Genomic DNA, 26462 nt, shown 5'->3' with positions numbered 1-26462 from the left:
TGCAACTGATACTTAATTTATCGACCCTGAAAGAATGAAAGGCAAAGTCGACCTTGGCGGAATTTGAACTCAGAACATAAAGACAGACAAAATACCGCTATTATGTGTATTATTATTATTATTATCATTATTATTTAAAACAATTGGATTTGGCTCCATGTGAGTTAAAGTTTTGCAGGCTGCCAAGAGAAACCTGGCTCTTTCTGGCTCAGATTACTGAATGAAGGAATACAGGAAGTCCAAGATGGCTACTAGAAAAATGGGCTGCTATTGGTCAAGGTAGGTCACATAGTGTGTATGTGTGTGTATGTATATATGTGTGTATATACATATATATACACACACACTTATGTATATGAGTATAGGTAATTTGTAACTAATGCTAGACAATCAAACTAGCTATATTACAGTGACTAGTGCAGCAATTTACTCCTTAGTATCTTCAGTCTGCCTTAATTTTGGTTTTTGTTTGCTTGGTCATGTGTGTGTGTGTGTGTCGTCTCATAATCCATTAAGTCTTCAAATTGTGTATCTAAAGGAAATCAGCTTAGAGAGGCAGTCATCATCCACTGAAACACTCCTGCAATGGCTTGAAATACGCATAGTATCTACTTAAAGGGCAATTTGAAAGTTAAGGGTGTTGGTCAAACAATAGCCCTCTTAGCTTGTTGGCTGCTACCCTTTTGACTTTGCGCTTCATGAGAGACAAATTGGTGGCAACACAGGAGTGTTATCTCTTGTCCACCTTTGAAAAGGAATTAGATAAAAGAGCTAACTTTAGGACTGTCAGATAAATTTGCTTTTAGGGCTTTTTACATCCATTTATTTTAATCCTTTCCAATGTTATTTGAATTTACATGTAAAATATTTTTATTGCAGTGCTTCATGGACTTTTGTAGCTATATTCTTCCTCTACTTCTTTTGTTTTCGTTTTTGAAATTTGAAAAGAAATTTATCTCTTTTTCACATGTATGACAATGGAGAGCCAAGTAGAAAAAAAAAAATGAATGAATTCATCTGAGGACCCAATATATAATATCATCTGCAAGTCTGAGTGTGAACCTGTATTTAAATGAGTGAATTTGCATTTATATGTGTGAATCTGTATTTGCTCACAACACCTAAAGCCGTAATTGATTCTTTAAACCTTTAGTATTTAAACCAGTCATATCTGACCAAAATATCCTACATGTTTTATGCTCAAACTGGTCAGATTCAGTCTCTCACATCTACCGTACTATATTATTCTCAAAGTAAACAGTAACATCATCAAAATCTCAAAGTTACACAATGCTGTGCAATTAATTCAAAACAATGTGAATAAATAAGCATTACATTTGAAAGATTAATCTGAATGCAAAAAAAGGGTTTTAAAGATATAAAAATAAAATGCAACAAAAAACAAAAAAAACTCCATATAACACAAAGAGAAAAAAACACCAGTAACAATTGATCAAATCAACAATGGATTAAAATGTTAAATTTTAAAAAATCAATTTCTAGGGTTTAGAGAAATTATTCTACATACAAATAATATTTACATTGTTCTGCTCTGTGTGTGTAGACAGAGTTATGGTGTTTAATGAATGTGAATATAAGCAAGGCAAATATTTAGATTGTACTGTAACAAGTTAATGCGGTACATCAATGTTGATGAAGCGATACAAAAATTTATCATAAAAGAACAAAATAATGATTTCTTTTTAACATATGTATTTATCACACCTCAGATATATACTGGATGAAGAATGGTGGAATTAGGATGTGTGACTTTCCAAGGGTGGTTATTCAAAAACCAGCCAGTAAATTCTTGACAATTCTTTTGCTTCAATACCATATTTGCTGCAATTATGATTTCTCACTTAAGCATAAAGCCACAACTTGAAGAAGATGGAAGTGAGATTTTGGTAGATTATTGTCTTTTCTTGGCAGTATTTATACCAGAGTGAGGTGAAAATTCTTCAATTTGGAATTGAAAAAATTGATGTGAAGTGTTGGGTTGTCAGGTTACCTTTAGGTCTACAAGGTTTGTTATTTGCTATGATGATGATGATGATGATGATGATGATGGTGATGATGATGGTGATGATGATGATGATGATTTGTTACAGAGGCACAAAGTCTCGAATATATAGACAAGAAGATATTGTAAGTCATAACATACCAAAAATACATAATGTAGAAGGAATTAAAAGATCACTCCTACTAAGAATGAAAACAAAACCGATTTCACTTGTTAAAAACTTAGCACCACACAAGGGTTCCTGCTAACATAATGACAATAATATGTGTGTTTCAGACTAGGCACAATGTTTGTAAGGGAGTGGTTATAGATATGTATTTCACCAACCCTCAAAGGATTGAAAGACAAAGCCCACCATAAGTTGGGTTCAGAAAAGGGGACACAAACTAAACACTGTAATGTCTACACTGACATTTAACTACCTCAGCTATCTTCTTTCATACCATGATGACAATGATTGCTTTCTTAATTAGGCACAGAGCTAATTAATAGGAAGGAGGAGGTACAGGCAACTGCATCAACTCCACTCGCCTGACTGGCTCCCGTAGGATTTTCGAGTGAGATCGTTGCCAGTGCCCCTGGACTGGCTTGTGCGGGTGGCACATAAAAGACACCATTTCGAGCGTGGCCGTTTTCGTGCGGGTGACACGTAAAAGCACCCACTACACTCTCTGAGTGGTTGACGTTAGGAAGGGCATCCAGCTGTAGAAACTCTGCCAAATTAGATTGGAGCCTGGTGTTGCCATCTGGTTTCACCAGTCCTCAGTCAAATCGTCCAACCCATGCTAGCATGGAAAGCGGACGTTAAACGATGATGAGATATATATATATATATATATATATATATATATATGATGTACTTGCCGGGCAAGAGATTCGATCCCAGATCCTGCATTGAATGTATTGAAACTAAACCAATTACAGAGTGGAAGACACATGACAGTCATTAATAAACAGAGCATCCATGTCAGTGACCAGGTTATAATTAGTGTGATGAACATTTTGACACTAAATTAGAAATGTTTTAAGTGAAGTTAAATTTTTGTCTTTTTTGAATGGTTACCATGTGTCTTCAATGCTGTAATTACATTTGATATGTATATATATATATATATAGTTTACATCATAGGAATTTTAGAAAATTTGAGAGAATGTTAAATAATTCGTTTTTAATGGTAGAACTCAAAGTAGATAAAGCTATAAATGATAGCGAGTAAATATTGGGTTAAAAAAGTTGAAGGCTGCCTTCAAATTTTACAATCCAAAGGATTTTAAACCCAATAGTTACATTGCTATCATTTATAACTTTATCTACATCAAGCTCCACCATTAAAAACAAATATATGCACATATATATATGTGTGTGTGTGTGTGTGTGTGTGTGTAAAAAAGAAAGAGAGAGAGAGAGAGAATGATACAAATAAACAGATAAAACTTCTTAGGGTTGATGTACAGAATGTATGTACATGTATACATATAAATAAAGAAAAGGCAAAGACTGAATATTTTCAGATGATAAACTTTCAAGTATAAATATATATATATTAATAGAAGAAGCTTATTCAGATTACTTAGACTTAAAGAATTAGAGGGGAGAAGGTATGGTATTACAAGTCCAACAGCTGTTTCTGGGAGCTCAGAGTTACTTCATAATGTCGGCAGATGTGGTTCACCAAAAATTTGCAACCAGTAATAGAAGCAAATAAACACTGGAAAGAACCTGGCCTCCTTCTTCAGGGTGGAAAGATAAGATTCTTATCTGCCAACATTATGAAATAACTCTGAGCCCCCAGAAACAGCTGTTGGACTTGTAACACCATACCTTCTTCCCTCAAATTCTTTGAGTCTATGTAATCTGAGTAAGTTTGCTCTATTAATATATAAATATCATCATTATCATTGTTTAACATCTGCCCTCCATGCTAGATGGATGATATATTTATACTTGAATGTTAACCATCTGAAAATTTGCAGTCTTTGCCTTTTCTTTATTTCCATTTTTTCTTTATATACATGTACATATATTTGGTACATCAAACCCAAGCAATTTTATCTCTATATTTGCATCATTGTCTCTGTATCTACTCACTTGGATTCCCCTTTCAGTCAATCTTTATCCTGCTGATTTGGTCCTCGGTAAAAATTTCAGAGTTTAACTTCAAATCTTTTGAGCGCTACAAAGTGTTTTCTATATAGATATTCTCTCGATCTCATCTGTTACCTCTCTTCTCTCTCTCTCTCTATGTGTGTGTGTGTGTATGTATGCATGTGTGTGTGTGTGTATATATATATACATATATATATATAGGGTTGGCCAAGAGTCACCTGACAGTAAATCAAAACCATTTAATTCCAAGCTTTATTTCTGAATGAATTTAATAAAAAGCATCTAAATATGAAACATCATAAAAATTGTTTAAACTGAAGATCCTTCTTGAGTGGACACATTTTTCCACTCAAGCCAAGGTCAGAATTACAGATAGTATCTATGGAATTTTGATTTACTGTCAGGTAACTTCTGGCCAACCCTGTATATATGTGTATGCATGCATGTATCTATCTGATACTTATTTTCATGGCTCCTGAGGGATGAAAAGCAAAACCAACTCAGTTGAGAATTTAAAATTAAAATAAATAAAAAATTTCAAAACTAAATATTGTACTACATTTACTCCAATGCTCTTCTACTCTCCTGAGTTGTTACCACCCTAAAAATGCTACCAAGTTTTCACTCAGGTACATAGCCAATTCTTGAAGGATAGGAAAAAAGGGTTAATTAAACTAGTCTTTGTACACTAGAGATAATTATGTGAAAGGATATGTGAAATAGAACTTACTGTGGCAAGATTTCAGTTCAGGACTGTCAAGAAGGATACCAATTACTGCAGTGCATTTAATTATCAGTCTAAAAGTTTAGTCATCTAAACCACACTAGTAATATTAATGAGATTTAGCTTTTGGGCTTGGCATAAAAGCCCTATATTTTAGGCATGAGAGAGAGGAATGTGATGTTGTGACATTCAAGCCTTTGACAAAGTTATTAAGGTACAAATAACATGAAATGACTTTGACTAAGTCCTGAAACTGTATGATAGTCTTGAGTTGCTGAGAGTTTACCTCTTACTCAGAACACTCACCAAAACCGCCATCAGTACTACTACTACTACTACTACTACTACTACTAATAATAATAATAATAATGATGATAATAATAATAATAATAATAATAATAATAATAATAATAATAATGATGATGATGATGATAAAGGTTTCAAATTTTGGCACAATGCCAGCAATTTTTTAAGGGAGTGGGAAAGTCAATTACACCGACCCCAGTACTCAACTGGTACTTATTTTACCAACCTCAGAAAGATGAAAGGCGAAGTTGACCCTGGTGGTATTTGGACTCAGAATGTAAAAATGGATGAAATGTCACAAAAGAATTTTGTCTGACACAATAACGATTCAGTCACCATCTTAATAATAATAATAATAATAGCAACAACAACAAATAAAGCACTCAGGAACTGCCCAGGAGCATGGGACAAATAGAAAAATGACAAAAAAGAAGGCTCTTCATCTAAAACAAGGATTACTTCTGGTCTTTGCTTGCTTTTCTGGGATTTTGTTTCTCAGGAGTTTTTATGATAGAATGTTTGTAGTTTGTTTTTAAGTTAGTATTTCTGCTTCACATCTTCTTGTCTTCATATAAAAGTTGTAGGAAGTTTCCATCGTATAATATTGAATAAATATTTTTCTTCAATTTTCCTTTCAAAATAATAAAAATAAAATGTGGAAAAAAAGTGTATTTTTCTTTTCTTTATCCTCATCATTATCATTATTATTTTTGTCGGTATTGTTGTTGCTGTAATTTTTGCCTTTCTTTCCTCTCCTTTCAAAGTAAAGAAGAATAGAATGCGTTCAATCAGAATCAGAGGAAGCTTCCGGAGAAATCTTAATATTCTCAGTCATTTGCAGGATATGCGATATGGGTGTTGGTTTTCCATCTTGTCCCAAGCAACCTGGTTGAATCACACCTTTCCTGGAAATGAAAAAGGAAATTGATTGGCAATTAATTATAGACAGGTGTGATGGACAAAAACTTATTACAGCAGGTATAATAACTCAACCTGCAAGAAATAGCAGCCAAATTTCCCTCAAGTTATTCCTAACTGTTTTAAAGGTATCTCCCATCTTTTACAGGTTGTCATTAGACCGTGGCCATGCTGGGGCACTGCCTTGAAGAAATTTCATAGACAAATCAACACCAGTACTTAATTTTTTTAATGCCTGGTACTTATTCTATCAGTCTCTTTTGCTGCACTACTAAGTTACGGGGATGTAAATGCATCAACACTATTGTCAAGCAGTGGTGGGGGACAAACACACACACACACATATGAAGGGACTTTTTCAGTTTCTGTCTACCAAATCTACTGAAGAAGGCTTTGGTCAGCCCGAGGTTGTAGTAGAAAGACACTTACCCAAGGTGCCATGCAGTGGAACTGAACCAAGAATCTTGTAGGAAGCAAACTTCTAACCACACAGTTACACCCACACTGATGAGTTGAGTTGAGAAAGAAAAATGGTGTGTGACAACATTGTCCAATGTGTCGTTATTTTTAAGTTGGAGAAAATTTGGTTGCTATTTCTAGCAGGTTGAATAACTGCATAGAGGCTCCCTAGTGAACTGATCTCAGGTCTTTTTGTTGTCGCAGTTGTGTCTTGCTACAGAGAGTATGTTGTGATTATTCACAAAAATGAATCTGCTTGTATTGGACAGTGAAAAAATGAACTGCCTTACCCACAGAGAATCAATAATATGATCCATGCTTATTCACACAAAATTGAGTCAAATGACATACGAGGGGAAACAGGATTTTGGCAACAATTACATAAAGTGAAACTATGCCGTATAAACTATTTACTTACTCATGCAACTTGTGAATTAGGTCAACTGCTTTCATAGCTTCGTACTCTTTCTGTTCTTCACTCATGTTGTCTATAGCTTTTGGTCGCTCTTCCTCCCAACGGCCGGTTACTGGATTAACCCTAGACAAAGAAAATAGTTCTCATCGATGTATAAAATCAAGTTGTTCTGGTTCAATATTTCACTCCTACTTCCTAGTCCCTACTGCGTTAACCTTTTCATTACCATATTTCTGTTGAGATGCTCTGTGTTTCTTTCAATTAATTTTAAATATAACAAAGAATTTAGTAAAATAATTTAGTTATCGTTAAGCTGGTGCTAGGGAGATAAATTGTAACAAGGGTTTGGTGAAAGATTTTAATTCAAAACTTATGGAAACAAGACATTTGTACTCAGAGCCAGTGGTGGTTTCAGCCAGGTTGGTATCGAAAGGGTTAAGAAGTATTGGTTTCACAACCTGACAGAATAAAGTAGGATATGTCTTGTATGTTTGAGACACTTAAAAATATGAAGAGAAGAATTTGAAAAAAAGAAACAAAAATATTTACATTGGTCTTAACTCTGTATATTCTTCAGTTTCAGAATCTTCAGATTCACTTGAATAACTGGCCATTTTCCCACGTCCACCCATCAGGAGGCCACGCTCAGCAAGAAGTCCAGCACAGTTCCCATAACCTGTATACTTTATCATACGATCAACTGGAAGAGAGAGAGAAATAGATTTAATCGAAGGAAAGAAAAAAAATGATAAAAATACGAGAACTCAGCAAATGATTTGCTTCTGGAATAACATTGAGAATCAAAACTCTCTGAATTTACATGTTTTCTGGCATACAAGTCTAGTATACATAGCGTAAACACCATCATCATCATTAATGTCTGCTTTCCGTGCTTGCACAGATTGGGCGATTTGACAGAGAGAGCTGCATCAGGCTCCAATTGTCTGCTTTGGCATGGTTTTTATGGCTGGATGCCCTTCCTAACACCAATCACTCTACAGAGTGTTCAGGGTGTTTTTTACATGGCACCAGTATCAGTGCTTTATTAATGGCACTGGCATGGATTCTTTCTATGTTATTCAAACATCATCGCTATCTTTCCAAATCCTGCTGCATTTCACATGGTCACCGTAGCCACTAGGTCACTGTAGCCACTAGGTCACCGAAGCTACTAGGTCACTGTAGCCATTAGGTCACCGTAGTCATTAGGTCACTGTAGCCACTAGGTCACCGTAGCTACTAGGTCATTGTAGCCACAAGGTCACCATAGCCACTAGATCACTGTAGCTACTAGGTCACCATAGCCACTAGGTCACCGTAGCCACAAGGTCACTGTAGCCACTAGGTCATGTGCCTTCACTAATACTGAAATGGAGCACAAATTAACTGCTAATTAACAAGATAGTCAATGTTGTTGCTATTCAGTCTCTACCTAACTAGGTTCTTTGTTAGTTTTGTTGGTGCAACTAAGCTTACAATCAAGGATATATTAACTAAATTCTTTGATATTGAAACAAAGGCAGTGTATTTCAAAAGAAATTTGGTAACAAAAAGGGTTAAACAAATGAAGAAATAAATCATTTTAGGCAGTAACATACCATTTTCTTTACACAATGTAAACAGAAAATCAGGCACCAAATGTTTTATACTAGGACTTAGAGAGGTTAAGAGCAGACACAATCTGAAAGAAAGAAAGAAAAAAACGTATTAAGCATATAAGAGTAGTATTATTTGAAGGCTGGAAGTTTAAGACATTTTTTTACTCCAAAATAAACAAACAAGTTGCTGGTCTCAGATGGTGCCCCAGCGAGCATTGAATCCATGCTATACAAGCACCAAGTGAGATGGTCAGTATAAGCAGTGTACAGGGTGTCCACAAAGTCTGGGTACATGGGGAGTAACACATACTTTAAAAAATTCTTATTTCTTATATTTTATTGTTTGTTATGATTTTATTTACTTCATGTACCCAGACTTTGTGGACACCCTGTACAATATCTGACTTATGGCATCTCACCCTGTAGGATTGTCTATGGCCAGTAACACCATGGTCAGTGCCAGGCTAGGCTTTGAAGAGAAGTAAGATCAACCCTTCAAGACCAAAAGGTATTACTGCCCAGTGCTTGCTTTGGTAATATTGTAGATGAAAGAGGATTGAAGATAAAGAGAAGTTAGAAAAGTGGCATCCATGAAGAATTCCATCTGACCCCCCTCCAACCAAACATTTACAAGTTCCATCAAAGACTGAGGCTGTATGTCAAGGATCGGAGGACGTATAATGTCAAAGGATTCACAAATGAAGGAAATGGTCATCTTCAAATCCAGACAGTCACATACACACTACTTCTACCCCCCCCCCATCTCCCATCTCTTACCACACTGCCTTTCTTCTCAACCTTCCACACAACTCCATCCCTCTCTCACACCCTCCCCTACCTGCTCATACCCTCATTTCATCTGCCACAACTTTCCCACCTACTCTTGGCACCACTTAATCCATTTGTCTACTTCTGGTCTAATGTACATTCTACAGAATATAGCTGAAAGGTACAGACACACATTAAACAGGTATTGTTTCTGTCCCTTTTTTTCTTGCTTATTTCTACATTACTCTACTTCAATAAAGGGTTCACCTGAAATGCCAGTCTACTTCTCTTCCTTATGGTTTTTTTTTTTTTTCGGCTTACAATTCTTTGAGTCCACTTTTTATGCTAATTTATTCTGTTCCCATTCTGTCCAGCACCTTTTGAATTTTTACCTACTTTGGAACCTCTCACATTCTCCAACTGTCTGTCTCGTTTCTCTTGATACATTTATGCTATGTATATATACTGAAGTTAAATATGTGTCTGGTCATAGAGTGACCAATGGTTTCGCATCCATAAAGCACTTAGCTTTGTAGATGACTCATCAGACTCTATATGCCCTCTGCCATTAAGAGTCTGACTCTATATGCCCTCTGCCATTAGAGTCTGACTCTATATGCCCTCTGCCATTAGAGTCTGACTCTATATGTCCCCTGCCATTTAGAGTCTATAAAGTTAAGCACACTATAGATGCAAAATCATTGGTCACTCTACAACCAGATATATATTTAAACTGCATGTATATACAATACTGCTCTATCTTTTAGAATGTGCTTCTTTTTCGATATATGACCCACTGTTTATATATATATTCATACAGGGTTGGCCAAAAGACAGTAAATCAAAATTCCATAAATACTTAATTTTATTTATTCATTACAATTATGAATGCTTAATAATTGAATGGTGTGAGTTAAAATCACTGTTTGTTTTTCAACATTTGTCTATTTATTAGTGAAGTCTCATATAAAATAATTTTTTGTATTTAATCTTGGAATTAAATGGTTTTAATTTACTGTCAGGTGACTTTTGGCCAACCCTTTATATATATATAGTGAAATGATTATTGAAAATTCCTGGATTTGAAAAAGCATCCATCCTACAATGACTTGGCACGAGACATATTAAGAAGGATGAAGAACTAATTACAGACCTGTTTCTTAATGTGTCTCCTTCTTCAGGAAGATTTAGGACTTCATCACGCATTGGTGGTAAAACCTTAACAAAGAGAAATACAAAACATATGAAATACATGTTTTATCTAAAAAGTGAGAAAGGTTTTCTTAAAAATATCAATTGTTGGGAGACTATTCATATGGGAATAGATTTGTTGAGAAGATGCAGATGAGAAATATTAATTTCAAATTTTGCCTGATACCAGTGTAACTAGAAATGGAGGAAAATCATCATCATCATCGTTTTAATGTCCACCTTCCATGCATGCATGGGTAGGTTTGCAGGAGCTGACCAGGTAGAAAAACTACCTTATGCTACTCTGTCAGTTTTGGCAGGGTTTTTACAGCTAGATGCCCTTTCTAACACCAACCACTCAGCAGAATGGACTCAGTGCTTTTTATGTGGCGCTAGCATAGGTGAGGTTAGTTTTAGCACGATTCTTACAGCTGGATGCTTTTCTAAATGCCAACCACTGGATGCTTTTTACATGGCACCGGCAGTGTCATCAAGTAACTCGCAAGACATGGAATTATGAAAGGGGCAGGGGAGGAAACAAGTGTCTTGCTATAATGGAAGGGGCATTGGAGGAGATGATCCAGAATCAGATGATGAAAGGTTAGAATGTGACAGAGAAATAGGGAGTCAGAAATAGATGTCTTGCTATAGAGGTGGTACATGGTTACCCAGTGAGAGAGTAAGAGAGAGAGCGACCAAGAAAACATAATGTGTGTGTGTGTGTTTACACATGAGTGTAATGAAAAGTGTATAATGTCTTTTTTAGATATTATGAATTTCTTTCATTTAATATGCTTGAGAATCTTAAACTAAAAACAAAACAAAAAATAGTTAAGGAAGAGCATAATAAAAGAAAGTTGTTACCTTAAGACGACAGAATTTTCTGATTGATCTGTTATTACGACTGGCTTCACATAAACAGTGTAGTATAGGTGTCAAATTGTCAGACATACCACATGGGGGCTGAAAGCAACAAACAAAAAGATTCAAAATTCAACCTGACTCATCCTTCACCAATAAGCAACAAAAGATATATATATATATATATATACACACACACACACACACACACATATATACAGAGAGAGAGAGAGAGAGACAAAGAAACTGACAGACAGGTGTGGCTGTGTAGTAAGAAGTTTGCTGCATAACCACATGGCTTTTGGTTTAGTCCCATTGTGAAACATCTTGGGTAAGTGTCCTCTACTACAGCCTTGGGCTGACCAAAGCCTTGTGAGTGGATTTGGTTGATAGAAAATCTTAAGGATTGTGTAAAGTCCTTATTGAAGGCATGTGAGATATGGAAGGTCGATTGGGAAGGCAGTGCTTGTCATCGCCACAAATGTATGACACAGGTGAAGGAAGGAATGGGTACTTTTAAACAAACACACATTCTGAATAGCTGAACTTAGGTGAGCAGTTCAAAAACACAAGACCAGTTTAGTGAATGGAGGAAGTTTCATCTGTAATATCTGCAGACATGTATGTCCATGAAGAGCTGGGCTCAATAGTCACTAGTAGAGTCACAAGTGTAAAGTGGAATTTTATCAGACGCACAATTGTTCTCAATGGTCAGTGATGGTCTTTCTTGACCATGTGAGGACAGCCATCATACATATATAATAAAAAAACACTTAAAAGCATCCAGTTCACTCTGTAAAATGGTTGGCATTAGGAAGGGCATCCAGCTGTAGAAACCAAGCCAAAACAGACTATGGAACCTGGTGCAGCTCTCCATCCTTGCCAGCCCCTGTCAAACCGCCCAACCCATGCCAGCATGGAGAACAGACATTAACTGATGCTGGTGATGATGATGTTGATGTGTGTGTGTGTGTGTATTTGGTCAGTCTGAGGCTATAGGGAAGATATTTATCAAAGGTAAAACACAACAACACTGATTGGAAGGTAAACTTCTCAATCACACAACAGCCACACCTCTTTCTTATATTGTGCATAAAAAGAGTTAAATGATATTCATTACCTTAGAATGGAGTTTGGTTTCTGTGTTGTGAGGAGCAGGCTGTACAATATTCTGGATGTTTTTGTCTTGTTCCCGTGAAACTTTCCTTAATCGCTGATGCAGGAAATTAAGCAGAACTACAATACTTTCCATATTTTTACCTTCAGTCTCATTATCTTTAGTTACAGAGTCAGCACCGCTATCAGTCAATGGCGTGAGGAGTTGCTCAAAACTGGTGGCAGGTACGTTGGTTAACAAGTTCACAGTGTGGCTATAAAATAAAAAACACAAAACATTTAACTCTTTTGTCACTGTATATATTTTGAGATGCTCTGTGTTTCTTTCAATTACTTTAAATATAACAAAGAATTTAGTAAAATAACTTAGTTATCATTAAGCTGGTGTTAGGAACATAAATTGTGACTAAGGTTTGGTGGAAGATTTTAGTTCAGGACTTATGAAAACAAGACATTTGTACTACAGAGCCAGAGGCAGTTTCAGCCAGGTTGGTATTGAAAATGTGTGTGTGAGCATGGGTGTGTGTGTGTGAGCATGGGTGTGTGTCTGAGCATGGGTGTGAGTGTGTTTGTGTCTCCTTACTTAACACTGTATGGTGGTTGTAAACAAGCAACACCATTCTACAAGCAGTGTCGCTTGTTTCCAATCTTCTGTGTAAACATGTCCAACCATGGGGAAATATCACCTAGCTTGGAAACAGGTGAGGATTAGTGACAGGAAAGGCATCCTGTCACAGAAAATCTGCCTCAAGGAATTCTGTCTAACCCATGCAAGAATGGAAAAGTGAACATTAAAACAATGATGATGGAACTGTTTAAAAAAAAAAAACAATCTGAAGAATTCTAAAGAATTATTTACCTGACCAGTTCTTCTTTGCGGTCATTTGATTCTGTTTTACATAATAATAACTCTCTCAACACACTAATCAGACGCATTAGGTGGCCGTCTTCTTCCTGTCAAAGTGAAACAACAACCAAATTACAATCCAAAGTACATACAATCCAATGTACATCATATTTGAATAACATCATCATCATTTAATGTCCTCTTTCCATGGTATGAATTGGACATTAGAAGAAAAAGCCGGCTATGTTTGTAAATTAGTGAAGAAGTAGCTATCTTACCTCATCTAATGATTTCATCTTGAGAGACATGGTAAGATTGAAAAGAATCTTCAGTACTTCACAGCAAAGATCAACTTCTTGGTCTGTGAGACCAGTCTGCCGTTCCTCAGCATCATGAAGCAGAAGGTCAATGATTTCCATCAGGTAACTAAAACCATGAAGTTCAAAGTGGATTCTCTGTCTGTTGAAAAAAAAAAAAGACAAGAATTAGATCAAAAGCAAAACTAAGTTTTTAAAAAGAAAAAATAGTCCATTGGAGAAAATGAAGAAGTTAATGAATTTATGGCAAATCTTATAATAGAAGAAGTAAGTTTCCAGCAGAATTCCTTGATGGTATAATGGGTTCTACAACTGGAAGCCCTACAATTTTATAGTATGTCCTGGGTGTTTTTCCTGTGCCACCAGCACTACAGAGTTCACTGAAGAACTTGCAAGACAGAACAGGGAAAAAAGGCTCTTTGATTAAGTGGTGGGGTGTTATACCAGGTGTTGAGAGGCTAAAGTATGATAAAGGGAAAAGGCCAGGTGTCTTGCTATAGAGGAGAAACAAGTCTTCCCTGCATCTTATAAGGGAACTTTCAACCACCCTCGGGGGGGGGGGGGCACTGCAGCCCACTTTGGGAACCATTGCTTTAGGGGTTGATAAAATAAGTACCGGTTGTACACTCGGGTTGATATAATTGACTTAACCCCTCCTTGTAATTGCTGGCCTTGTGCCAAAATTTTAAATTGTCATCATCATCATCATCATCATTATTATTATTATTATTATTATTATTGCTATTATTTAAGTAATCATTTATTAATAAAATGGAAGTTGCAATGTTGAAAGTTAAATTAAAGAGAATTTCGGAGAAACACTGAAGACGATATTTACCTGGTCTCAGGAACTAATGCACTCAACAAGAACAGCAGCCTCATATCAAAATACTGAAAATAGATTAAAAAAAAAAATCAGTTGTTTTAACATCCATGCAGTCATGGGTGGCAGAAAAGAAAGAGGAAATATGGATTTAGGAATTGGTCAACAACAATGATTTTCGACAATATAATAATCATTATCTTTTACTTGTCTCAGTCATGAGACTGTGGTCAGGCTGGGGCATCACCTTGAAGAATTTTTAATCAAATGAATTAACTTATTCTATTGGTCACTTTTGTCAAACAGCTAAGTTACAGGGATGTAAACACACTAACAGCGGTTATCAAATGGTGCTGAGGGACAAACACAGACACAAAGACACACACACACACAAGCACATGATGGGCTTCTTTCAGACTCCAGTTTGATTTCAAATCAAATCAAATCAAATTTATTGGCAGGAGAAGAGCACAATGTGCTTAAGCCAGATGATCAAGTACTAAGAAAATGAGTATGATAGGATTAATCAAGCATGAATTGATTAAACAGAACTTACTTTAATGTCATGCTTCAAATTGGCATCTTTGTAAGTTTTCATTCGCTGTATGACTCCTTCAATGCAACCATTCACGCTGAAGAAGAAAAGAAGATAAAACAACATTTTTATTGTCTGACAGATGTAATAACATTTAACTGGGTGCAGGCATGGCTGTGTGGTTAAGATGCTCACTTTGCAACCACATGGATTTTGAGTTCAATCTCACTGCATGGCTCCTTGGGCAAGTGTCTTCTATAATAGCCCTTGGCTAGCCAATCCTTTGTGAGTGAATTTGGTAGATGCAAACTGCATGGACACTGTCATGTGTGTTTATATATAGATATATATGTAATTCTTTTCAGAATGGTGAAACCCAAAGCAAATAAAGCGACGAAGACAAGTGGTGTAGAAAACAAACAGATGTATTAGTATAACACTCTGGAATTGAAAAAGTCTTTAATGTTTCGAGCCTATGCTCTTCCACAGAAAGGAACACAGAAAGAAACAAGGAGAGAAAAAAAATGTGTGTAGTGGTTAGCAATCTACCATGGCGAATATATATATATACACACACACACACGTATGTATATGTGTGTGTATTTGTGAAATAGAATCAGTGCATGTGTTTATTATTGACATAATGACCCTCCCAATACATAACAAAATCTGTTTCAACACAGAAGAGTTCACAGCAAGAATCTTACAATTCAAAGACAAAAAAAAAAAAAAGAGAAAAGATTTTAAAAAATATAAGACTTACCTACAAATATGTTGAGCTTTTTTGCTGTTATATATGATATTACAAAGACACTTCTGGGCTTCAATTATAACTGAAGAAGAACAAAATAAGATCACTTAATGTTCCATCATCATCTTCATCAACATCATTTAACATCTACATTCCATGCTGGCATGGGTCAGACAATTCAACAGTAACCGACAAGTAAGAGGGCTGCACTGAGTTTCAATGTCTACATTAGTCTGGTTTCTATAGCTGGATGCCCTTCCTAATGCCAACCACTTTCCAGAGTGTACTGGGGGCTTTTTTACTGGCACCAGCATTGGTAAGTTACCAGGTAATCACAAAACAAAACCCCACAACTGAATGGGATAGAGTAGTGAAACATGTATTTTTCTGTTCAGAATATATATTTATATATAGTATAATTATGTCATTAATTTATGACAATCACAATTTGATTTTTTCTTTTATTTAAGCAGTTTCTGCTCTACATTTTCAGTTTTTCCTCTAATGTTTCAGCATCTAAATTTCCAGACTATTGGCTGTTGGTGTGGCATTGGTACAGATGTAGTTATAGGCATGACTATGGAGTAAGAGGTTTGCTTTAACTGTGAGGTCTTTAGGTTCAGTCCCATTGCATGGCACCTTGGGCAAGAATCTTCTATCATAGCTCAGGCCAACCAAAGCCTTGTAAGTAAATCTGTTAAACAGAAACTGTGTGGAAGCCCTTCATGTGCATGTGTGTATAGCTGTCTTTGCAGTTGTGCCACCCACCTAATGCTTTATAACCAATGTTGGTTTGTTTACATCCCTATAACTTAGTGGTTCAGACACTGATAGAATATGTACCAGACTTTAAAAAAATAGGTAGTGGGGTCAATTTGTTCAACTAAACCCTTCACGGTGATACCCCAGCATGGCCACAGTCCAATGACTGAAAAGTAAAAGACACACACACACACTGATATGCAAAATGAGAGATTACCTTCTGTGTCCTCATCCTTCAAAGTGGTTATTTTGTCACTCTCTTCAGCAGTCTGGTGAAACCAGGCATGAGTCATCAACAGAGTCAATGTGGAGTCAAGAGCTAAAACATCGGCCAAGAGTGTATCACGGCTAAAGATGCGAATAGTTTTCAGACACTCAGAGTTGCAGCGAGCTGATCGTTTTTCTCCAAGTTTTTGACAAAGAGCTGCAATAATTTCCTGGTTAAAGAAACAAAATAATATAAAATCAATATGGAGAATCATTTCCAGTTTCTGTTTTTTACTTTTTGAACATGAACTATGAAAAAAAGTGGAAAAGTTTTCATAATAATGTTTATACCAAGTTATATCCTTTGGAAGTGTCCAATGTGCTTGGTATTTTAGAAAACAAGAAAGAAAATGTCAAATGCAGTACAGCTGTCAAAATAGCAGAAAGATTGGGTGTTTTTACTCTTATAAGACAGAAAAATACCCAATAATTCTGCTATTTTCACAGCTATAATGTGTTTGAAATTTACTTTCTTGTCTGTAATACATCGTCATCATCATTATTTAACGTCCGTTTTCCATGCTGGCATGGGTTGGACGGTTTGACTGGGGACAGGCAAGCCAGAAAGCTGCACCAGGTTCCAAACTGATCTGGCAATATTTCTACAGCTGGATACCCTTCCTAATGCCAACCACTCCGAGAGTGTAATGGGTGCTTTTATGTGCCACTGGCATGAGAGCCAGTCAAGCGGCACTGGCATCAGCCACATTCGAATGGTGCTTTTTATGTGCTACCGGCACAGGAGCAGTTGGGGTGGAGGGAGCTAGCATCAACCACATTCAGATGGTACTTTTTACATGCCACTGGCACGGGAAACTTGGGGTTTTTTAAACATTTAGCATCCGTATACATAGTGTAAATAATACCTGTATTACTTATTTATGTAATAAGTAATACCTATATTATTTCAATATGTATAAACAGATTTATAAACAGACATTAAATACCTGGGTCTGAGAATCCTTGGTAGAAGGAAAGTTCACTGTCATGGCATTCTGAAAGAAGAGAAAAGGGGACAATAGTAAAATGGAAACAATATTTGAATTGATTAGTGTGATTTCTAGATACAAACCGCATGATATGACATTGGTATGTCTCAAGAAATATGACAAATATATAAACATAAATATTTCCATGCTAGCATGGGTTGGACGGTTTGACTGGGGTCTGGCAATCCAGAAGGCTGCACCAGGCTCCAATCTGATCTGGCAGAATTTCTACAGCTGGATGCCCTTCTTAACGCCAACCACTCCGAGAGTGTAGTGGGTGCTTTTACGTGCCACTGGCATGAGGGCCAGTCCGGCGGTACTGGCAACGGCCACGCTCAAATGGTGTTTTTTACGTTCCACCTCCACGGGAGCCAGTCCAGCGGCACTGGCAATGACCTCGCTTGAATGATTTTCTAATGTGCCACCAGCACAAGTGCTAGAAGGCGACGCTGGTAATGATTATGCTCTAATGGTGCTATTTACGGGCCACTAGCACGGAAGCCAGACAGTTGCTCTGGCAATGATGAACAAGCTCGACAGTACTGTTAGTGCTCCACTGGCGCGGTGGCCAACCATAATAAATCCATCCTTGTTCTCAGTGTAAGTGAGCATAAGTTTAAGAGCACTACCTTTTCATTTTTATAAACATTAAATGACAACAACAAGTTGAATTGACTGAGGAAATCAGAGTGGTGGGTGATAAAAGTTTGAGACAATTGTTGAACATACAGACTGTGTGACTGTGTGGTAAGAAGCTTACTTCCCAACCACATGGTTTGAAGTTCAGCCCCACTGTGTGACACCTTGAGCAAGTATCTTCTACTATAGACTCAGGCCAACCAAAGCCTTGTGAGTGGATTTGGTAGACGGAAACTGAAAGAAGCCCAGCATATAAATGTGTGTGTGTGCGTGTACGTCTTTGTGTCCCCACACTTGCTTGACATCTGGTGTTGGTGTGTTTACGTCCTCGTAACTTAGAGTTTCGGCAAAAGAAACTGATAGAATGAGTACCAGGCTTTAAAAAAAAAAAAGTCTTGGTTACGATTTATTCCACTAAAATCATTCAAGGTGGTGCCCCAGCATGGCCACACTCGAATGACTGAAATACGTAACAATAAAAGATAAAAAAGAAACAAAGCTTGGATATTGTTTTCATCGATAAACTAAAGAACCAAGAGAGATACGAACTGCCAGAGTTTTGTTTCCTTAGATTTAGAAGATTGGATGAAGAATTTGTCAAGGAGAGAAGAATTAAAATCATAAAATAATCTAAGATGGTAGACAGTAAAAACAGTTCATCATTTATAGCTGGAGTATGTTGGTTAAAGTAGGTTGTTTAATTTAAACACTTGGCTGCAGCTATCCAAACCTCAACCGAAATATCCAAGTGGCGATACTTCGGAGATGGTATATCAAAACTGATACTATTTATTTGTTCAGCAATTTCCGTTATATTATTTTTATTTTTTAATATTTTATTTTTGCGGCTGAATCGCTTGTTTATTCATTTTTGTGTATGTATGTATGTGTTTATGTGTATGTAAGTGTACATATACCATTATACATGCATGCACATAAACACAAACTTACACACATACACACACGCGCACAATAATATATAAATATAAGCGATTCAGCTGGAAAATAAATTTAAGGAATAAATTTTTTTTACGGAAATTAGCGAACAAATAGTTTCAACTTTGATATACCATCTCCAAAGAATCACCATCCATGTAAGTAAAAACAGATTATATATCATAATTTAGGATTAAACGAGATTTCATTATAGAAATAACATACACCAAAGCAACAGGTACACACATAATATACACATATTATTGCTGCACTAATAGACATACTTAATATAAACAAATAAATAGTGCCGAAATCAAGTCTGATGTGAAACTATAAATTTACCAATAAAAGCCTATATGTATGTATGAAAACTTATTAACAAGATCGACTCGACTGTGTACATACATTTCGTACTGTCAATATGAGATTATAACAGGACGTAAGGACATTGTGAATAATACAGATGGAATTTTAATGTAATTTTACAATATTTGGTTCTGACAATAAGCTATGATAATGGTCTAGTTAATAATACTTAAATGTCAGTTACCAAGTTTTATATAAACTACACACATACATGTGTGTGAGAGGGAGACAGAGTAGGTACATAATGCAGATATGGATTGTAATATACATGTACATAAGGAAAGAAAGAATGATCTTCCAAGATACACCCTCTCAAACATAATATACGGTCACCAACACATTATATGTTGACATGTATGAGTGTGTGTGTATGTAATGATAATTTGGCTTGATTCCATGCAACTTAAAGTTTCGCAGGCTCGTGGAACGAACCTAGATCGACACGAGCCTAGAAACTATAACTTGCATAGAACTGAATTAAAACTGTTATTTAAAATACTACATGTTAACTCCACTTTCTTTCGTTTGTCCACTCACTTGCATATGACATGATGGATGGATGGATGGATGGATGGATGTATTAAGCCTACTACAAAGATTGTGGCCAAAAAGAATACAACAGTTGTCATGGTTCACATCCTAACACTGCAATATGAATTTGTGCACACAAACTGCAATGATCATGCTTCAAAATATACACCACTTATTCTCTCTCTCTCTCTCTCTCTCTCTCTCTCTCTCTATCTATCTACCTCTGTGTGTGTGTGTGTGTGTGTGCGTGTATGCATATATATATATATTTTCTGTGATAAATTTTGTTAAGCATCGATTTTTACAATTCTGTAAATAATAATAATAATAATAATAATTTTTATAAGCTTAAAGCTTATAAACGATCAGTCATTGTACGGTGATCGTTTATAAGCCTTAAGCTTATAAAAAAAAACACTAATATATAAATGAGTGTGTGTATACGTATGTGTGTGCATGTATGCACACATGAGTGCATATATATATATGTATGTATGTATGTATGATACATATACGACACTTGGCAATGACCTTGTCTCAAAACAAAACAGACACTTGTTATTTACATGACTGTCATCAAATAAATAACAGAAAAATATAACGAAAAGTAACGAATAAATGAAAGAAAGAATAAAATGAAATGAAATAAAATAAAATAAAAGAGAGAGAGAGAGAGAGAGACTTACTTGAGTATTGAAGTGTTCGAGCACGTTCAAAATCTGTTCATCATCAGAACTCGCCTCTAAGACCTGTAACAGTTTTCCTTCCATTTCTTGGTGCTCACTGTCAACAGACATTGGAGCAATGACGTAAAAACAAGGAACAAAACAAAATGCAGAGGAGCGATACAAGACACTGGTAAAGTATTAGATCAAAACAAACCACGACATTAGCAGAAAATTAACTAAAACAAATTAAGGAATATGTGATGAAAATACAATGATTCCCACTGATGAAAGCTAACAGATAGATTGGTTTTGTTATGGGTGTTGTTGGTTGCTGCGGGTTTGTTTCTAACTTAAATGTCTTGTAAATCTTCTCTGTATTTACTACAATGTTCTGTAGGAGGTACAGAGGCAAGTGTATATATATAAATATATGTATATATCTAAAGGTATAAATTGACAGTTTTCATATCCATTAGTTCATAATGCTTTGGCTCAGTAAGACATGAGCTTTCTACATGAATTTCCAGAGCAGTTGTGATTTAGCTTACTAACGGTGTACATCAGAGAAAATCTCTTCGACAACAGCGATGTAGTTGTATGTATGGAATGCTTTTAAAAGCACCAAAAGGCAAGGGAAACAACTCAAAATCGAAACGTTCATTAAAAATTTACTAAAAGGTGTCTGAGAAACCCTTGTATTTCATTTTTTAAAAATTTGGATTTCGGTAAGACGGAGTTCCTGTAATGGAATTTAGTGAAAATTTATAAAGGAAACAGAATGGTATTCACTATTTCAAAATAAAGTTGAATAATCTCTTTCCCTACAATAACTTTTATTTATTATTTTTTTTTTTCATTCAGAATCTCTGTTTATTGTATTAGACTTAGATAAATACACAAGAGCGAGAAGGAAAAAAAAAATTCACCTCCTTAGGTTGAAAATTTTGGGGCACTGGGAAACCTCTCTAATGACTATTGATGCACAAAGAATAAGTCCTGGGGTCGATTTGTTCGACTAAAGGTGGTGCTCCAGCATGGCCACAGTCAAATGACTGAAACAAGTTCAAGAATTAAAGAAAGAACAAACGAATCTCAGAAATATAGAATTGTGATTGTTTTATTGTTTGTTAGTTTGGTTTTTTTCCTAATGTCATTAAAGTGGAGTTTTCCTGTTTTCTCAAATAAAGGCAGGGCTGAAATGGAAAAAAACATCCCATTCAGTTTGTGTTACAACCCTTAAGTACATCAAAATCAAACATTAATGACCGTTTTCTTTTTTTTTAACAAAAGCATATATTATATCTCCCAAAATGATTATTAATATATTACAAAGACCATGTTTTTCTCTTTGAGGACAGGAACTACTTTAGACTTTAGCAGTTGCTAACCCTCAACAAAGCCCAAGTGAGATTCACATTTTAAAACAGTTCCCATTTATATGTTGGTGATGTTGCTGTACACATTAGAAGACCTCCACACAAAGGTCATTCCAGGACCATGCGGAGAAGGTGTCAGAAGGTGTCCATTGTGATAACCTTCCCAGGAATAGTGGGTGACAAAAATAGAATGGAATGGAATTATGAAATTTAAGAAAAGTTCTGAAGCTCTAAAATCTAAGAATGTATTCCTTTTGCTTCGAATTAGAAAAATTTTTGTTCACTTCAAAACCCCAACAAATGTGACTTTGAAAGGGTTATTACAATAATTTTGAGATTCATCAACTGTAACTGATTTTAAAGAGGATTAAATCATAGAAATTGGGATTAACATAATATTAGATAATGAAGGATACATAAATTTAGATTACCGGTGTCGAAGTATTTGTAAATTTAGAAAGATAAAATGTATTTGTGAAATCAGCTAATAAGCTCAAAACTTTCATGGCTTTGTACTTTATTTTTCACAGGTAATTTAAGTTAAAAAATGAAAGAAGTAAGCCAGAGTCACACCTCATTCATAGGTGAATGGTTGAATGATTCACATCAGAACAAATTATTCAGCTATAAAGTAATTCCTTCTACAATCATGCAGATATTTAAATTTTTAAGCTAACATATGTTATCTTGGAAAATGATTTAGACAATCAAAATGATCAAATTATATCCACATTATTGCAAGCTATTTAGCCATTTGCCAATTTACCAAAGTAAGGTAAAAGACCCCTTCGGTCATGACTGACCATGGGATTGCACCAAGAAAATTCCCATCTGAGGCACAAGGCTGGGCAAGATTGTTTCTGTAAGACCAGCAGTTGCCCATGGATACCAGCCTCCCCACTCCATGCCACCAATGTTATCCAAGGGAAAGGCAAAGGCCAATACAGCTTGGTACCAGTGATGTTGCAACTCATTTATACAGCTCAAGAACACAAAACACATGCTGGTCCAGGAATTGAACTCACTACTTCATGATTGTGAGCTCAACGCTCTAACCACTGAGCCATATGCCTTACCAAAGAATAGTTAATACATATCACATTGTTTCTTATTGGATTTATTTTATATTCATTTTCCTTTTCTAATCACAGCGAAAAATAGTAAAGAATATGATTGTCCAGGTTCTTCTAAGACTGGTGTGATTCCTAAATCTGCAAATTGACACCATTGTTTCTCATCATTACTGTCTTTTAATGGCTGCTTTTCCATGCTTGCATGGGTTGTATGGAATCTGCTGAAGTGGATTTTCGACAACCAGATGCCCTTCCTGATGCCAATTCTTACCTGTTTCCAAGTAAGGAAGAAAGGCTTGCCTAACAGCGACATTCACTTACAACTATTACATGGCATCAAGGTAAGGTGAGGAGAAAGTAACACACAAACACACACACACGTGTGCATACATACATGCATATACATTCAATGGGCTTCTTTCAGTTTCCATCTACCAAATCACTCACAACTTCGGGGATTGAGAGAGATTTCAATGCTAATATTCAGGTAAGAAGAGTAATAGGAGCATCTGAATTCTTCGCATATGTACACTCACACACTTGTTCTGTTTATCATAAATGTTACATCATTATAATCAATTGAATTGATTCCAGTACATCACTAGAACCTATTCCAGGGATACTTGTAGAAATAAAAGGATAAAGCACTGAAAGCATGAATTTAACTTGGAATATATAAAAGGAGAAAACAGTTATTCGTTTTAGTTGTATCCCTAGCATTATTCGTTTCTGTATGATCAGGGAGAAATATAGAACACTACAGGATTGATTCTCTGGCAAAATATCTGCTAAGTCACGAAAAAGGACAAGAACAAGGGATCTCTTTATTACCGACCAGGGGCTAAACAAAGAAGGGGACAAACACAATCGGGGAACTAAAATTATAAAATGGAGGTATGAAGAAAGAAACAAAATAAAAGAAAAGAACGAATTATGAAAAAGGACAAAAACAAGGGTTAATGTTAATATGAACCGAAATCTATTCATGTTCAGATGTTATAATAAATTTGATTTGTTCATATGTCCTCTATTTCGACCAATCAAATGAAGACTTGTATAGGTGTCAGGAGTAAAGCCATAATGGCGTGTGTAAACATTCTTCCGGTATATTTGGCCATTATTAATGTCATTTAATCTTTTAAAACGATATTATTGTTTTTTTTTTATGAATACAAAATAACAATAGAAGAACCCCCTAAAGAATAATTTCCATCTGTATATATATATATATATATATATATTATATTGTGAAGTTACATAGAGGAGGAACTGTAAGTAAACCAAACTTGGATTATTTTTTTCTGTTTGTTAATGGGTTTTTATTTTTCATGGAAGTGTGGAATGGTTGGAGATACTCGTTCCAGGACGCTGGATTAAATACTTTACTTACCGGTCTATGTTGTTTTTTTGGCACGTAGAATGCTACATTTCTTCTAACACATATATATATATATATATATATATATATATATATATATATGTGTGTTCGCGTTTATGGTATGCACACATTGAATATATGTGTGTGTATGTATATATATATATATATATATATATATATATATATATGGGAGAATATACAAATAATAACAACAGACGAGGACAGGTGGTGTAAATAACAAAAGTATATATTAGTATATATATATATATATATATACACACATATATATATACACACACACATATCTATATACACACACACACACATATACACATATATACACACACATATATATGAGTGGAAATGCTCAGTAATATTAAAACAATATATATATTTTTTTAATTAAAAGACAAAAAGCAGGTGTAGTATTTTAAATCGTTTTACCTTAGGTGAAAATAAAGGTTTATTTCACGTAAGGTAAAATTATTTATAATTATTTAATATAAGCTAAATGAAATACTTCACCTATGTTTGTGTGTGTGTGTGAATGAAAATTCGCTACAGAACACAACAAACCACTAATAAGAAACAGAAAATCCGGTCATCTGTGGCTTATGTCGCCTGAAATTCCTGATTAAATCCATCCCCGTTGGATAAATCTCGGTCTTATTGATTTTGTCGACCGGATTCTGATATTATCTTTAGACATTAACCTATCTTCTTTCTTTATTAATCATTTCCACGTTGTTTGTTCTACTTCTAGAAAGAAAAAGAAAATTGCATGAACTTCAAAAATCCTTTTATTTTTTTGTACCTAATACATAAGAGCATTATTTACCATAATTTGATACCTAAGTTCAAATTCCGCCTGGTCAATTATTAGATTCGTTCTTCGTGAGTCATTATACATGGACAGGAATATGATTAAGAAACCAATCATTATTTTACAATAAAATATTTGTATTCCTTCTTCCTGCCATATGTCTTATTTCAAATATTTTGTTTTTTTCATATAGGTAAAACCTCAACATATTTGAAATAAGCGTATCTTAAAAGGGATGTGTTATAAATTTCAGCATTATTTGGTTCAATGTTTTTTTTTTTCTTCTTTCTCGAAATAATGAAATTATTCTTATTTTGGCCCAAAGCCAAGAATTTCGAGAGGACATGGGGCAAATCTAGTACTTTCACATGTTGGTACTTTATTTTTATTAACCCCTGAAAGGATGAAAGTTCTCCTCGGCAGTATTTGAACTCAATAACAAAATAATGCCAAGTCTTTGCATTCCTTACATCTTCATTCATGTATGCCAAACATGAAGGTTGAGTGAGTTTCTGATCGTGACAAATGAAAACTTAAAAAGGATCGGGCATTTCTATGTTCTTAAAAAAAAAATGTATTTCAGTCTCATTATTCTTTACTCATTCCTGGAAGTATTTTATTTTGTGATTCTTTATTTACAAATCATTCTATGAATGCCCTCCCCCTGTCTGTCATGGTGGACTACAAGATTAACTAACAACCGATGTACTGTCAATAATTTAAGCAAGCCGTTACTACTAAATAGTCTGGCATTTATGTGATTTGATATGTGTAATATTGAATTATTTAATAAATCGGTTAATTTATCATTTGTTTTTATTTAAACCTTTACTTATTCTTCCTAAAATATTCTTTATTAACTCTTTCCATTCCAAACGATGGCGTGAGAGCTTTT

General features: G+C 35.3%; 2 protein-coding genes across 2 annotated transcripts in view; one reads left to right on the top strand and one right to left on the bottom strand.

Annotated features, from left to right (window-relative positions):
* Positions 1-5510: 5510 nt before the first annotated feature.
* LOC106882476 (chaperone Ric-8A) lies at positions 5511-21497 on the bottom strand. Its single transcript, XM_014933163.3, has 15 exons — positions 20936-21497; positions 17736-17783; positions 16739-16958; positions 15772-15841; positions 15030-15105; positions 14489-14541; positions 13612-13792; positions 13346-13440; positions 12491-12740; positions 11374-11472; positions 10472-10536; positions 8551-8633; positions 7502-7652; positions 6956-7075; positions 5511-6065 (listed from the first exon to the last, which is right to left on the bottom strand). Exons 1-15 carry the CDS (start codon positions 21044-21046, stop codon positions 5945-5947), a joined length of 1743 nt encoding a protein of 580 aa, XP_014788649.1. The 5' UTR covers positions 21047-21497; the 3' UTR covers positions 5511-5944.
* Positions 21498-24420: 2923 nt separating this feature from the next.
* Positions 24421-26462, top strand: part of LOC106882474 (uncharacterized) — a 41378-nt gene continuing 39336 nt past the window's right edge. The window contains exon 1 of the mRNA XM_089354672.1: positions 24421-24637. The gene's annotated coding sequence lies outside the window, so the exon portion shown is untranslated. The remainder of the gene's footprint in view (positions 24638-26462) is intronic.

The sequence above is a fragment of the Octopus bimaculoides genome, chromosome 7, assembly GCF_046866305.1.
Source record: "Octopus bimaculoides isolate indiv1 chromosome 7, ASM4686630v1, whole genome shotgun sequence".
NCBI lineage: Eukaryota > Metazoa > Mollusca > Cephalopoda > Octopoda > Octopodidae > Octopus > Octopus bimaculoides.
This window is presented reverse-complemented; position numbering and strand designations above follow the sequence as displayed.

Excerpts from the sequence above, each read along its gene's own strand:
- LOC106882476 (XM_014933163.3), bottom strand. The coding sequence starts at position 21,046 with ATGTCTGTTGACAGTGAGCACCAAGAAATGGAAGGAAAACTGTTACAG. Across the intron at positions 11,473-12,490 it reads AAACCAAACTCCATTCTAAG|CCCCCATGTGGTATGTCTGA; the intron begins GTAATGAATATC and ends TGTTGCTTTCAG. Across the intron at positions 7,076-7,501 it reads TATACAGAGTTAAGACCAAT|GGTTAATCCAGTAACCGGCC; the intron begins GTAAATATTTTT and ends TTCTTTGTCTAG.